General features: G+C 44.4%; 1 protein-coding gene and 1 long non-coding RNA gene across 2 annotated transcripts in view; one reads left to right on the top strand and one right to left on the bottom strand.

Moving 5' to 3' along the window:
- The window catches only part of FGD5 (FYVE, RhoGEF and PH domain containing 5), a 141,126-nt gene that overhangs the window by 87,111 nt on the left and 39,321 nt on the right, over nucleotides 1-14,694 (top strand). Inside the window, exons 5-8 of the mRNA XM_077823061.1 lie at nucleotides 5-156; nucleotides 2,475-2,631; nucleotides 10,344-10,431; nucleotides 14,239-14,289. Coding sequence (XP_077679187.1) covers nucleotides 5-156; nucleotides 2,475-2,631; nucleotides 10,344-10,431; nucleotides 14,239-14,289 — 448 coding nt within the window. The remainder of the gene's footprint in view (nucleotides 1-4; nucleotides 157-2,474; nucleotides 2,632-10,343; nucleotides 10,432-14,238; nucleotides 14,290-14,694) is intronic.
- The window catches only part of LOC144268330 (uncharacterized), a 63,180-nt gene continuing 51,775 nt past the window's right edge, over nucleotides 3,290-14,694 (bottom strand). Inside the window, exon 3 of the long non-coding RNA XR_013346729.1 lies at nucleotides 3,290-3,626. This is a non-coding gene — a long non-coding RNA (uncharacterized LOC144268330). The remainder of the gene's footprint in view (nucleotides 3,627-14,694) is intronic.

Genomic DNA, 14,694 nt, shown 5'->3' with positions numbered 1-14,694 from the left:
ACAGGATTTCCATGAAGAGGTCTTGAAAGTGCTGGGGGATGAGGATGAAAATGAGAGGGAGGAGGTGAAGCTCAAGCAGGGCTTGAGTGAGATCCCTGAAATCTACAAACTACACCAGGAGATACTGGGAGAGCTGGAGGAAAGAGTCCTCAATTGGTAAGTGACAACTTAATGGCTTCATCTCATCCTCAATATATTCAAAATATTTTTATTTTCCTTTATTCCAGGAACCATGGGCAACAGGGTTAAGATTCAAACAGAAGAAAGAAAAGATGCTAAACATCTTTAATAGGGTTTACATATAGGTTGACCAGGATGGGTAAGGAATGGTGTCCCTAACCTCTGTCAGAGGGTGGAGATGGATGGCAGGAGAGAGATCACTTGATCATTACCTGTTAGGTTCACTCCCTCTGGGGCACCTGGCATTGGCCACTGTCCTCAGACAGGATACTGGGCTGGATGGACCTTTGGTCTGACCCAGTATGGCCATTCTTGTGTTCTTATGTTGAGGGAGGTAAACTTACAGGGACACTGTAAGGTTGGGAGACTGAATTTTCTTGTCTATGCCATATTTCTGTATTGTTATTTTACCTACCAAAAAAATACAAACATCTCAGTGCTCCTGCGCTACCCTACAATGATAAACCATTGTATACAGCCCCATACTCCTAAGCAGCCCCATAAATCAGCGTGTGTGCAGCCCATCTCACGTGAACTGTCATTTGCTATCTGTTTGTACAGTGCCTAGCCCACTGGGGCCCCAATCTGGTTGAGTCCCCTAGATGATTGTCAAAAAACAGTCTAATGTGTATGGACTGTGATAGACTCAAATACCAGGAAGGGGGAACAGGCAGAAAAAAACCCTCAGAGGCATTAAAAAATATAGGAAAATATCTTTTCTTAAATTTTAGATCTCATAGAAATTGAAATAAATTAGAGCAATTCTCATGGCAACTTCCTAATATTATAGCTCCCGGATAAAAGAAACCCACTCAGAGTTTGAACAAGCCTTTGCTGGGGTGAGCTTTCAGGCTAAACACAATCTTTCAGGGTTGCTGAGGGTCTCTGCCTAAACCAAACTGTCCTAGCTGGACTAAATCTTACCAGGATAAAGCACGTCTCTGTCTTGCCTAGACAAAGTCTTTCAGTGCTAGAGCAAATCTTTTAAGCTGGATAGGTCCCTGTCTGAGCCATGCTTCCAAACTAAAATGTATCAACTAGCTGGGACAAGCCTCTGACTAAGTCAGACTAACTTCACTCCCAAACTGGCTAAATCAATGAAATCCACAGAAGTCCTCTGTCTAATCCAAACTCCCTGGCTAATCTGACTCTTTCAGAAACTGGGGCAAGCTTTATAGCTCCTTAACTCCACCCCCACTGAACTCCAGCCAATCAGCAGTCACCTTCAATGACAGACCACTCTATCCCAGGGCGTCCACAAAATAGATTATAAATAAATAATAGTAACAAGCCTATATGCACAGTGCAGGCAGCACTCCTGAACAGCTCTACAGCAAGAAATCAGAGTGCACAACAGAGGAAAAGTTAAGGGGATATCATATGTGGGTTTCCATCTTCCAAGGGAATTGTTGTAAACAACAGTGAGGTTGAAAACAATTCTGTAAATGGTTATGCTAAATATGCTATTAAGAAAGGTGGGTTCCCGATCCTTTTTGCTGCTGTAGATGTTCCAGGGGCCTAAAATAAATGTGCAGTGAAAAATCTGAAAATGTGCACTGGCTTTAGACTTTAAATACTAAGCAGGCCCCTGAATCCCCAGTACCCCTCCCCACATCTGGCACTGCATTCTCTGTTACTCCCAGGGCTGCTGGCCAGTCCCTCTGCTGTATTCTCGATCATTCTGAAATTCACGAGGCCACTGTTTAAAACCAGCCCCACAATCTCCATTACCCTGACGTCTCCTTGGCCTCTGTTCATTAGCAGCCCTGTACCCTCTGTTACGGCCCTTTTTGGCTGGCTCTGTCTCCTGTAGATAATTCACCTTCGGTAAATAATTAAATTGTGTGCCCAGATGAGGAATTGTAACATGGGTAAGGAGAGGGAGCTGTGAGTGAAGGGGATCCAACGATGGAGCTATTCTCACACTAACACCAGCACTCAGAGCAAAGGTTCTCGTTCACTCTGGTGGAACTGGAAAGCTTGCTTGGAGAAATGTGAGCTATGTGAGCCCATAAAGAGGACATTCTGCCCAGCATGTACATATATAGCTGCGGTAGGTAGAGTTACAGAAAGGGGACTGGCCCCAGACAAGGCCCATTCTTCCACAGCCCATTCTGTTGCCCAGCACTTTGGTGCAGTGTTGTCCATTTCCTGACAGTTAAACCCAGGCCTTAACTTAGATCTCCTAATGGCATTAGCAGGTATGGGGCTGATTAATAGAATTTGTGTAACCAGAATGAAGTGGGGCATTTTTTGTTACTTATTGGCTTGTTCTTCTCTTTCTGTGGCTTTAGGGAGGAACACCAAAAAGTGGCCGATGTTTTTCTCTCAAGAGAATCAAGGTTCAAACACCACACAGCATACATTATGCAGTTTGACAGGAATTTGGCTTTGCTCGATGAAACCTGCCTTAAATCTTCCCAGCTGGCTACTGTCATCCAGGCATTTGAGGTGAGGCCCCTCTCACTTCTCTATTTGCATTAATTTATGGTTGCTCCGCATTGCTTTCTCAAAGATATTCCCGCCTGCAACTTCACGAGCCTTCAGACAGGGTGTGGAGGAAGAATCTTAATGATCACTTGCAGAACACCCTCTGGAGAGACACATGGAGTGAAATGTCTGTGTGCGCGCACGCATGTGGATTTGCATGTGTGTACGTGCATGGATATATGAGTATGTTTGCTCATGTGTGTATTGGGGGAATCCAGCTCAGCCCTGTTTTTCTCTCCCCTTTCATTAATTAGCATATTTAAAGCCCTTTAAGCTGTATAAATGTTATAATATATAATTGTATAATAAGATATACATTATTATCATCATCCCTCCTCTTCTCTGCCCCTCCGTCTCTCTTCTCCTCCTTCCCTTTAAAACTGCATCTTAAAAAGCCTCCTTCTGCTGCCACCCCTACTTATCGGTCTGTCCTGCTACCCTATGAAGCCAGCATGCCTTCATAATAACCAATAGGGCGTGCCGTGGCAGGGAAACAATAACAGGAAAAAAGGCATGCAAAAAATCCACTGACAAGACCAGAGAAATTTGGAAGTCAGAACTTCTAGGCTCTCTTCCCATCCCTGCCACCAGCTCACTGTGTGGTCTTGAGTGAGTCAAGTAACCTTTCTGGCCTTGTCCTGATGGGCAAAAAGCGTGTTTTTTAATTATGTTTAGCTCAGCTGGCTTCACACAATTAACATACTGTGATGATAATCGTGGTATAAGAACCTATACAGAACAGATTGAAAAGCTCACCAAGATGCAGACTAGTGCCTCTGAAGCCATAAGGTCTAAAAGGTGGCCAGCCTACCTACAATACAGCCAGCTGATGTGTTATCCTGTATCTTGATGGGGCTTTTCAATCAAGGTAAGCTAACCTGACTGAGCTTATACAATTGAAAAGGATACCCTTTTTTGCCCATTGATATAAGGCCTCTCTCTCTCATTTTCGCCATCTGTAAAAAAGGGAATAAACAACATTTAGGTGATAGGGAGGCTGTGAGGATAAATAGGCTCTGATACGTTAAAGGTTATTTAGAATATCAGCTCCATGAGGTACGGATCGTGTCTTCCTCTGCAGCGTGTCTGACATTTTAATAGCAATAAATCATTGCAAGAGCCATTTGAAAGTCAACATTTGCCAACAGATACCTCATGGTCACTGATGTAATTTCCTGTTCTAAGCAGAGGGGAGGGCTGGAATCTCACACTCCACTGGGCAGAAACTTGGCAAATGCAGGCTTTTTATTGACAACCACTGTGCTCCTTGTCATGCTCAGCCAACCTACCCTGCACCTTCTTGTCTTCCTGATACAAACTGAGGACCAAATCCTACTTACAAAGAAGCCAGTGGGGCTTTCCTATGAGTAAGATAAGCAGGATTTGGCCCTAAAATTGAACAGAAAGCTCATCCAGAAAAAGGAGTAACATTCAGACCCTTCTTATCTCATTCTTAGAAATATGAGCACCTAAGATTTATTACCCTTCTAGCTCATCAGCTCAGAGCTTAGGGCCCGATGTTGATTCTGCTGCAGGCCTGGCTCCCCTTGACTTTAATGTTCGGGGTTGAGGGCGCTACGTATCACCCAGAAGTTGGTCAGCACTTTGCCGGATTGGGCCCTTAATCCCCTTCATGTTGTCTAGGGCAGTGGTTCTCAAACCTTTTTTTTCGTGGACCACTTGAAAATTGCTGAGAGTCTTGGAGGACCACTTAATGATCTTTCCAAATGCTGTTTGTACTGTTAGCTAACTATTGTAATACACTTTGGATAAAAGCGCTATATAAAAAAACCTTAATAATAATTAATGTTTTTGTTGTTCTACAAATAAAAGCACACAACTTGTATTTTAATATCAGTAGCTTTACATTTCTAATAAAAAGAAAAGGAGTACTTGTGGCACCTTAGAGACTAACCAATTTATTTGAGCATAAGCTTTCATGAGCTACAGCTCACTTCATTGGATGCATACTGTGGAAAATACAGAAGAGGTTTGTTTTTATACACACATCATGAAAAAATGAATGTTTATCACTACAAAAGGCTTTCTCTCCTCCCACCCCACTCTCCTGCTGGTAATAGCTTATGTAAAGTGATCACTCTCCTTACAATGTGTATGATAATCAAGGTGGGCCATTTCTAGCACAAATCCAGGTTTTCTCCCCACCCCACCCCACCCCCACACAAACCCACTCTCCTGTTGGTAATAGCTTATCTAAAGTGATCATTCTCCTTACAATGTGTATGATAATCAAGGTGGGCCATTTGCAGCACAAATTCAGGGTTTAACAAGAACGTGGGGGGGGGGGGTAGGATTAGGAAAACAAGGGGAAATAGGTTACCTTGCATAATGACTTAGCCACTACCAGTCTCTATTCAAGCCTAAGTTAATAGTATCCAATTTGCAAATGAATTCCAATTCAGCAGTCTCTCGCTGGAGTCTGGATTTGAAGTTTTTCTGTTGTAATATCACAACTTTCATGTCTGTAATCGCGTGACCAGAGAGATTGAAGTGTTCTCCGACTGGTTTATGAATGTTATAATTCTTGACATCTGATTTGTGTCCATTTATTCTTTTACGTAGAGACTGTCCAGTTTGACCAATGTACATGGCAGAGGGGCATTGCTAGCACATGATGGCATATATCACATTGGTAGATGTGCAGGTGAACAAGCCTCTGATAGTTTCTAATGTGATGGATATGCCCTCTCTCCCCTGCCACAGCAGCGCCCAAACTGGGGCTGGGAAGGAGGGGGGGGTCTCTCCCTCTCTCCCTGGCCGCGGCAGCCCCCGAGCTGGGGCTGGGAAGGCAGGGGGTCTCTCCCCCACCACAGCAGCCACAGACCTGAGGCTGGGAAGGAGGGCCGTCTCTCCACAGCAGCCACAGCCCAGGAGCTGGGGAAAGTCGCCTCTTTCTCTGGCTGCTGCAGTCCTGCACATCCCAAATTCCCCCCACCCCCTCTTCTAATCCCACTGCCCCCTCCCACCTACTCCCCCATTCCTCCCAAGGCCACCACCTCACCTTACCCGTGCGTTGTCTCCACGGCCCAGGCACCTAATTAGTGGAGCCACGCGTGCAGGGCTCCACTAATTAGGTGGGTGGCCCTTCATTCTCTTGTGTGCTACCGCCCAGGCGTGCACCTTAGAGGGAACTATCCGCGGACCACCTGAATGGAGCTTGTGGACCACTGGTGGTCCACAGATCACAGTTTGAGAATCTCTGGTCTAGGGCATCAATCAGTTAAATTGTTTTCTTCTCAAACTGCCTTTGGTGTTTTCCAAATGATTCTGACTGTCCCCTTTGCCGTCCGCCCAATGCCCCTGAGGCAGAGCAATCTCAGAGGTGCACCTTGGCCCCTGGTACACAGCAAGGGATAAGGGCTCCAGTGTTAATGCTTTTCGTCAGTGTGTTGCTTTGAAGTTCAGCTACAATCAGAGTTAATAGGATTTTGATTTGAGTCATAAATCCAAGCTCAGGAGCGAACTGTGCTTTTGCTATCCTGGGGTTTCTGTTCACTCACAACTGTGTAAAGAAAGGAGTAAATAATCGTAAAATTAATGATGCATTTAAAAAAGAAAGGAAGAAAGGTTAGGGTTCCCCCCTCCCCCGATTTTTAAGCTGGCACAGCTGTTTGCAGTTTTCACTACTTTAGGTGCTAAGGGCCAATTTTTCAAAAAACAGGATTTTTTTGATTGGATTGGGGTAGCAATTGCAAAATAGGTGCAGAAATATTTGCACCTCTGTGGTGGGTTTTAAGAGTGAAATTACAGGGGAGAGAGGTGGTGATCTTATTTCTGAAATTCTAGCCAGAACCAAGGCAGCCTGAGTTATCCCAAGCCATTAAACAGCCCTTCAATGCCAGATGATCCTTATGAACCTTTAGAGTTGGCCTAGATCAGGGGTGGGCAAACTTTTTGGCCTAAGGGCCAAATCGGGGAATAGAAATTGTATGGCAGGCCATGAATGCTCACAAAATTGGGGTTGGGGTGCAGGCTCTGGGGTGGGACTGGGGGTGAGAGGTTTGGGGTGTAGGAGGGTGCTCTGGGCTGGGACCGAGGGGTTCAGAGGGCGGGAGGGGGATCAGGGCTGGGGCAAGGGGTTGGGGCATGGGGAGAGGCTCAGGGGATGCAGGCATGAAAGCAGTGGCATGTCCCATCTCTGGCTCCTATGCCAAGGGCAGCCCGGTGGCTCTGCACACTGCCCCATCCACAGGCACCGCCCCTGCAGCTCCCATTGGAGCATGTAGGAGCCAGAGTGGGGCCATGCCACAGCTTCTGGGAGCTGCACGGTGTGGCCTCAACCCAGTGCCCTGGCCGGAGCAGGGACTGACCCAGCGCCCTGGCTGGAGTGCCGGAGCGGGGCCAAGCCGCATGGTCCAGTGCCCCAGCCGAAGCGACCCCCAACCCAGCGCCCTGGCTGGAGCACTGGGGCGGGGCTGAGCCATGTGGTGTGGCCCCGACCCAGCGCCCCAGCTGGAGCGGGGCTGAGCCGCATGGTGTGGCTCACAGGCCGGCTTAAAACATCTCATGGGCTGGATCCGGACATGGGCAGTAGTTTGCCCACCCCTGGCCTAGATACATCGGTGCACTTGACCAGGTTTCCTCGGTTGAAAGATTGCTGGACCATTAATGTTGATTTTCAATAAGTCTTGGAGCACTGGGGAAGTTCCAGAAGATTGGGAAAAAACTAATGTTCTGCCAATTTTTAAAAAGGGTAAATGGAATGACCTGGGTAATTATAAGCCTGCCAGTCCGACATAAATCCCAGGCAAGATGATGGAGCAGCTGATATATAATTCGATTAATAAAGAATTAAAGGAGGGTAATGTAATTAATGCAAATTAACATGGGTTTATGGAAAATAGATCCTGTCAAAGTAACTTGTTATCTTTTTTTGATGAGATTACAGGTTTGGTTGATAAAGGTAATAGTGTTAACATAATATACTTAGACTTCTGTAAAGCATTTGATTTGGTACCGCACAACATTTTGATTAAAAAAACTAGAACAATATAAAATGAACATGGCACACATTAAGTGGATTAAAAGCTGGCTAACTGATTGGTCTCAGAATGTCATTGTAAAAGGGGAATCATCATTGAGCAGGTGTGTTTCCAGTGGGGTCCCTCAGAGATCGGTTCTTGGTTCTATGCTTTTTAACATTTTTATCAATGACCTGGAAGAAAACATAAAATCCTCACTGATAAAGTTTGCAGATGACACAAAAATTAGGGGAGTGGTAAATAATGAAGAGGACAGGTCACTGATTCAAAGGATAAACTGGGCACAAGCAAACAATGTGTGTTTTAATACAGCTAAATGTAAACATATGCAACTAAAAACAAAGAATGCAGGCCATATTTACAGAATGAGGGACTCTAGCCTGGGAAGCAGTGATTCTGAGAAAGATCTGGGGGGCATGGTGAGTAATTGGCTTAATATGAGCTCCCAGTGGCCAAAAGAGCTAATGCAATCCTAGGAAGCATAAACAGGGGAATCTCAAGTTGGAGCGCAGAGGTTATTTTACCTCTATTTGGCATTGGTTCAACCACTGCTGGAATACTTGTCCAGTTCTGGTGCCCACAATTCAAGAAGCATACTGATAAATTGGAGAGGGTTCAGAGAAGAGCCACAAGAATGACTAAAGGATTAGAAAATGTGTCTTACAGTGATAGACTCAAAAGAGCTTAATTTATATGCGACATGCTTTAAAGGTTATTTAGAATGACATGCTCCCCTTTTGCTGATAGATGGAATGATTCTTAATTGCAGACAACATGCATATCTTAAAGGTTGATTGCCTGCTGGGTGGCCAGTGCTATGTGCTGATCCTTTCCCGTGTCTCCCCACAGTTAAGAGAAAGGTTGATCCCTCATCTGTACATGTCCATTTATCTAGAACTTGCTGTAGCATGGGATGGTGGGCAGAGCTAGTAGACTGAACACAACATTAGGTGCCAAGAACACAAGAGTTCTGATCCTGTCTTTCCCACTGGGTCAGCGTGTAACCTTGGGCAAGTCATGTATTAACCTGATTGCAGTTCAGTTTCTGAAGATGCTAATAATTACCCTCTTCAGAGAGGTGTGGTGAGGTCTGATAAGCTACTGTTTACACAGCATTTTGAATCTATAAGACTGTCAGAAAGTGTTCCCCATCTGTGGCACCCTCTGGCATCAGCACAACCAGTATGCCAGCCTCATTTTCCCCTTGAAGGGTTCCAGAAATAGTCCAAGCTGTCTTTCTGAGAATAAATAGCCCTTACTGGGTTAATTTATTACAAAAGAAAACCCCATGCATATAAGCTATAAAAAAAACCAGGTCCACCAACATACAGCCCTGGCATTTCTCACCATGCTCAGGCTCTCTGCAGCTCCAGCATCTCTCCCCACAAAGTGAGAGCCCTCACCCCAGCCTCCAGCCCTCTCTGATCCTCCAGATTCAGCTCTCTGGCTCACACAGCTAGCAGGCATCTCCCTCTGCTGCTCTCTGCCTTCAGTCCCCCCCAGCCTTCTCTGGCCAGAGCTCTCTGGCTCAGGAAAGCCAGCAGGCAACTCTCTCTGCTAGCTACCTGGCAATTCCTCCCTCTTTCCAGTGAGGACCTGAGGAGCTTTCTGATTGCTGCAGGTTTCCCCAAGCAACTCTCTACAGCTCCTTCTGTCTATTCTCTGCTCAAGGAGTTCTCACCTGCCCCTTCCTATCTTTCTTCAAGGACCTCCTCCCTCTAGGGCCCAGCTGCCCTCTTTTAAGCCTACCTGGGGAGTCAGGTGCACTGGCCTCTTCCTCTTAAAGGGCCAGTGTCACCCTGTGACAAAGACATTAAAGTGTCATATCTCTCTCTCCATCTATACTACCGTATTTCCAGAGTGCTCATCGCCAGCAGCTAAATATAGCAATAACATAAAGCATCATTGCTCTCTGAAACCAGACCTTCTTCTGTCTGCCTTCTTTGATTAGGTCATATTCCTATCGCTATTAACATTGTCCCCCTTCCTCTCTTTCCAAGTCACTGCTAGAGCTGTGCAAACATTGAACAACGAAAGCTGAAGCCATATGAAACTCAGCTAGTTTGGGGAGTTGGACATGGAAATCAAACCAACTGAGGAGTTGTTGATTTTTGTTTTGTTTTGTTTTTTGTTGGAGGACTTTGGCAAGGTGTTTGGAGGATCAGCTTCCCTAATTCAGTCTCATTGGGGTATTTTGCTGTATTTGGCCCACACAAGCCTGTTACTTAAAGTGAAACCCAATGGATATAAAATTTGAAAAATAGCAAAAAGGCTTATGCGAACCCAGCAAGCTTCATGCTGATTTGATTGCTTTGGCTCCTTGGATATCATTCTAAAATCTCTCTTCTGACCTTAGCTTCTGATTGGTTCTCTGCCTCTCTTTTTCTTATTTCCTCCATCTCGGCCTGAACTATTTTGTGATATTGAATATGAATGGTGCTATCAAATGATAAATTTTCCTGTATTGGTTCTTTATAGAGATGAAGATGAAGATCTAAGCTCTGATATATATGCAGCTAGGCAAATAAATGGGAAACAGCTCAGTAGCACTTGTGTATGTAGTCACCACGGCAGATTCCCCAGGGGGTGCAATAGGCATGTGAGGTCATAATCCAGGACTCAGACTACAGAGCACTGACTGTTCTGTTTTTCCCCTTCTCTTGAGGACAGCAGAATCCTGGCAGCAGCCCCCTGAATGTGAAACACCAGTTTTTGAAAGTGGTACAGCGCATATTCCAGTACCGCGTGCTACTCACAGGTCAGCAATATTAAAGCACTTCTAAACTTGCTATAGCAAAGACACGTCTTTCCATGTCGATGGCAGGCCAGGGTTGGGGAGGACAGAATGCGATCAGAACAATGGGCTGGAATCTCCGGGGAGGAACAATGTGTTTAATATATAATAGAGAAATTACCATGTATTAATAGAGATATGCCTGAGCTACAAATGTTTATCTAGGTCTGGAGAATGATTGAACTGCACACTGGACAGGCCACTGGGGGTTAATAGCAGCTATGGGCATTGTGAAGGGAGAAAGACCCCTATTTGGTGAGATCATGCTGAAGTGTAACTGTAGGATTGGAGTGTGCAAAGTCAGACTCTTGTAAGCCTCATTTTCCTGGATTTACCCATATTGGTATCCATGGATAGGGAAGGAAGCATGCCCAGACACTTGTTGTAAGCAATATGTTTGATTTTACTTATGATGCCATTCATAGCTTAGCCCATACCTGGGTCACTTAAAGCTAGAGATGATCCCAAACCAAAATCCTGGAGCCAACACCTCTGAACTCTGGAAAAACTCCACTCTAAACTTTGCCACACCACAAAATCTCTCTTTATGCTCCCCCCTATCCCTGACATATGTCACACTCTGTAGAATGCTCTTTTTCTCCTCAAGAATGTCCCCTGAGGTTCTGGCTCCTTGTGGCTGCTCCTTCTCATCCTGCCCACTGCTAATCCACTCCAGCCAAAGCTGCAGTTTGTGGGAGGAGCAGCCTTTCATACAGGGATAGGACCCAGCACCATGTCCTGAACACTCAGTGCGCTGGATTAGGATATTGAGGCTTCCTATAAGGGAACAGCAGTGAATTAGTTGGTGAGGGAAGTGGTGAAATGTAACAGCACAGCAGAAGTGGTGGAAGGTCAGTGCATCAGATGGAATCACAGGAAACCAGAGATCATTAGATGTAAAGATAAAGAACCATATTGGGTGTATGTATGTGTCTGGGTGGGAAAAGATGGGAGATGACCTAAGTGTGGGACAGGGAGAAGGAAACAGTAAATCCGTCCCATACTCAACAGCTGATAAAAGGAAGAGCATATTAGAGGGACTCCTATAAATGCACCAGAACAAAGGGATTGTCTGAAATTATATTCACAGCACAGATTAGCAGCAGTTTCATCTTGCTCCAAACACATTGATCAAAGATGCAACTCATTTTTCACAGCTGTTTCTGCTTTTTTAGTAACAGTGACTCAAGTGAGCACTACATACCAGTAGGAGGATATTTTGGACTGACCTGCTTCCCTCTCTGGGTATATCTACACTAGGCAAGGGAGCCTTTCAAGAAACAGCAGTTGCGTGTGACATTTAGCTGTCTTGCTTTGTCCTTATAGAGGTTTAGTGCATCCATACAGCAACACTATTCTGATAGAATGGATTTAGTGTGTCCACACACATAGTGCCCCTTACCACCACAGTATATTCTGGGACTTCAGGTGCACTTAATCCTATGGGAGCCAGCACTATTGCTGAGAGTTTTAGGGCAGTTATCAAACACAAGGAACTGCATTGTCAGACAAAGTTAAAAGAAGCAGTGCAGCCGCAATGCTTGTGGCTTCCCATTCACACTTGGGAGAAACTATTGTAGATAGTATTGTAGATATCTACTGTAGATAGCACTGGTTCACGCAAACATGAGATAGTCTTTGTTCCGGGCATTGCAGCCAACTGGTATAACCAATGCTTGTAAATCACCGAGGATGGCTGTTGCATGCAGATACAAGGTATTGTATAGACATTGCAAGACATTCTAAACACTGGAAAAAGGCTAATGTAGTGCCCATCTTTAAAAAAGGGAAGAAGGAGGATCCTGGGAACTACAGGCCAGTCAGCCTCACCTCAGTCCCTGGAAAAATCATGGAGCAGGTCCTCAAGGAATCAATTCTGAAGCATTTAGAGGAGAGGAAAGTGATCAGGAACAGTCAGCATGGATTCACCAAGGGCAATTCATGCCTCACTAATCTAATTGCCTTCTATGATGAGATAACTGGTTCTGTGGATGAAGGGAAAGCAGTGGACGTGTTGTTCCTTGACTTTAGCAAAGCTTTTGACACTGTCTCCCACAGTATTCTTGCCAGCAAGTTAAAGAAGTATGGGCTGGATGAATGGACTATAAGATGGATAGAAAGCTGGCTAGATTGTTGGGCTCAACGGGTAGTGATCAATGGCTCCATGTCTAGCTGGCAGCCGGTATCAAGTGGAGTGCCCCAAGGGTCGGTTGCAGTGGGGGAGATTTAGGTTGGATATTAGGAAAAACTTTTTCACTAGGAGGGTGGTGAAGCACTGGAATGTGTTACCTAGGGAGGTGGTGGAATCTCCTTCCTTAGAAGTTTTTAAGGTCAGGCTTGACAAAGCCCTGGCTGTGATGATTTAATGGGGGATCGGCCCTGCTTTGAGCAGGGGGTTGGACTAGATGACCTCCTGAGGTCCCTTCCAACCCTGATATTCTATGATTCTATGAATGGGTGGCTGCAACAGTTCATCTAGTTTAGAGAAGTCATGGATGCTAGCAGATGCCCTCGGATGATAGGACAGGCAGGGTTTGTTAAGGTACAGTCATTCAATTTCTCTGCACAGTGTGAAAAATAAAATACACCGGCTCTTATGTTCACAACTAGCTGTTTCTACCCAGATAAGGAAAGGTATTTAATCTCAACACTGGTTGCCAATTACTGTGCTACCGCCAAAAGGAGTTGCCCACATTAGTTAAATGTCTCTAGCCAAGTGCAGAGCATGCAGCTGGGAAAGGGAAACCTAAATACGGCATGCCAACACAGCACATTACCTCCCTGCCAGATTAGGCATTGAAAGGCACAATAGCAGACGCCTCCTAACCTTCCAGAATCCAGATGAGAGACCAGTACAGTTAAGAGGTGTGGGAGGGTCTGGAAGAAGTTGAACTCACATGAGCGGGGAAGACTGAGGACGGGGGGGGCAAAGGGGGGGATGTAGATCTGATTCTCAAATGTGAAATTTGGGGGCTTGCATGAATCAAAGAGCTAATTTAAAAGAGTAGATGTTTTCAGGATTGGGATTTTATAAATAAAAGCACCCAGATACTACAGTGATGAGGGTCACATAAGGAACTAGAGAGAGAGAGAGACAGAGAGAGAGAGAGAAATACCCTGACTCACACCAGTAGCCCTACCAAAGCCAATGGAACTACTTGAGTGAGTAAAGGTTTGCAAGATTGGCGTTTAAGCAAGATTTCTATTATATATAGTTTACAGAATCTATTTTCAAATTTTAATTTAGCTCCAGTGATCATTACTGAAATTCTCTATGTCCAGAACACTGGAACGTTGAGAAATATTGAATTGTACTACTATGTCCACATAGTCCATTTTCCTATGAATATAGGAAATCAGTAATTATATCTAGTACCATGCTTTCAAATGGGAAAATAGAAAACATTCATCAGAAGATCATTTGTTATCAAACTGTGTCACACTCAGCAGCTTCTCTTGGCTGAGAAACAGGGAAACATTTTTGTTAGTTCCAGTTATGAGGTTTTACACCTGCCATGTTTTGCTTTGAATCTCAGATTTGAATGAGTCCAAAAATATCAAAAACAAAACTTGGTAAAAAAAAAAAAAGCCAGGTTTAAATTTGGAAGGAAATTAAATCTGTCCAGACCTCCCTTTGTTTTCTATATAGGTGATTTCATAAAAGAGTAAAGGGTTATGGGATATTATGTTTGTGTGTTTCAGCTAGTCAAACCAAACTCTTTAATTATCTGGGAATTTACTGGGTGCTCTATATCTGATTGTTTCCTACAGATTACTTGAATAACCTTTGTCCTGACTCTGCAGAGTATGAAGACACACAAGGTAATTTCAAATGGCTAGAAGAGAAACTTTTATTTAGTATTATAAATAACTAGCAATGAGATCTGTCCCAGGAATATGTGAATGAAGCCCAGACTGCAATGGCATAGGTCTGATCTGAGGTCTCACTGCTCAAATGAACTGTCTCACTTAGTTCATTTCATTCAATGAAAATGAAATGTTTGTTTTCATTCCCAAAAAACATACCTTTTTGTGTTTGTACAGGGCCATGTATATTAATTATTATTAATACAACAACTTATGGCATGACCGTCAACTCCCAATGGTATCAGAGCAGGCTGTCTGACCAGTCATACATTCAGAATGACCAAACTATATTATGAAAAAATCTGCTAAGAAAATCTAAAACTTCTGGATAAAAAATGAAGAGGTCTGATTTTTCTAATA

This window comes from Eretmochelys imbricata, chromosome 7 (assembly GCF_965152235.1).
Source record: "Eretmochelys imbricata isolate rEreImb1 chromosome 7, rEreImb1.hap1, whole genome shotgun sequence".
Taxonomy (NCBI): domain Eukaryota; kingdom Metazoa; phylum Chordata; order Testudines; family Cheloniidae; genus Eretmochelys; species Eretmochelys imbricata.
Note: the sequence above shows the minus strand (reverse complement) of the source record. Positions and strands in the feature narration are given on the sequence as shown.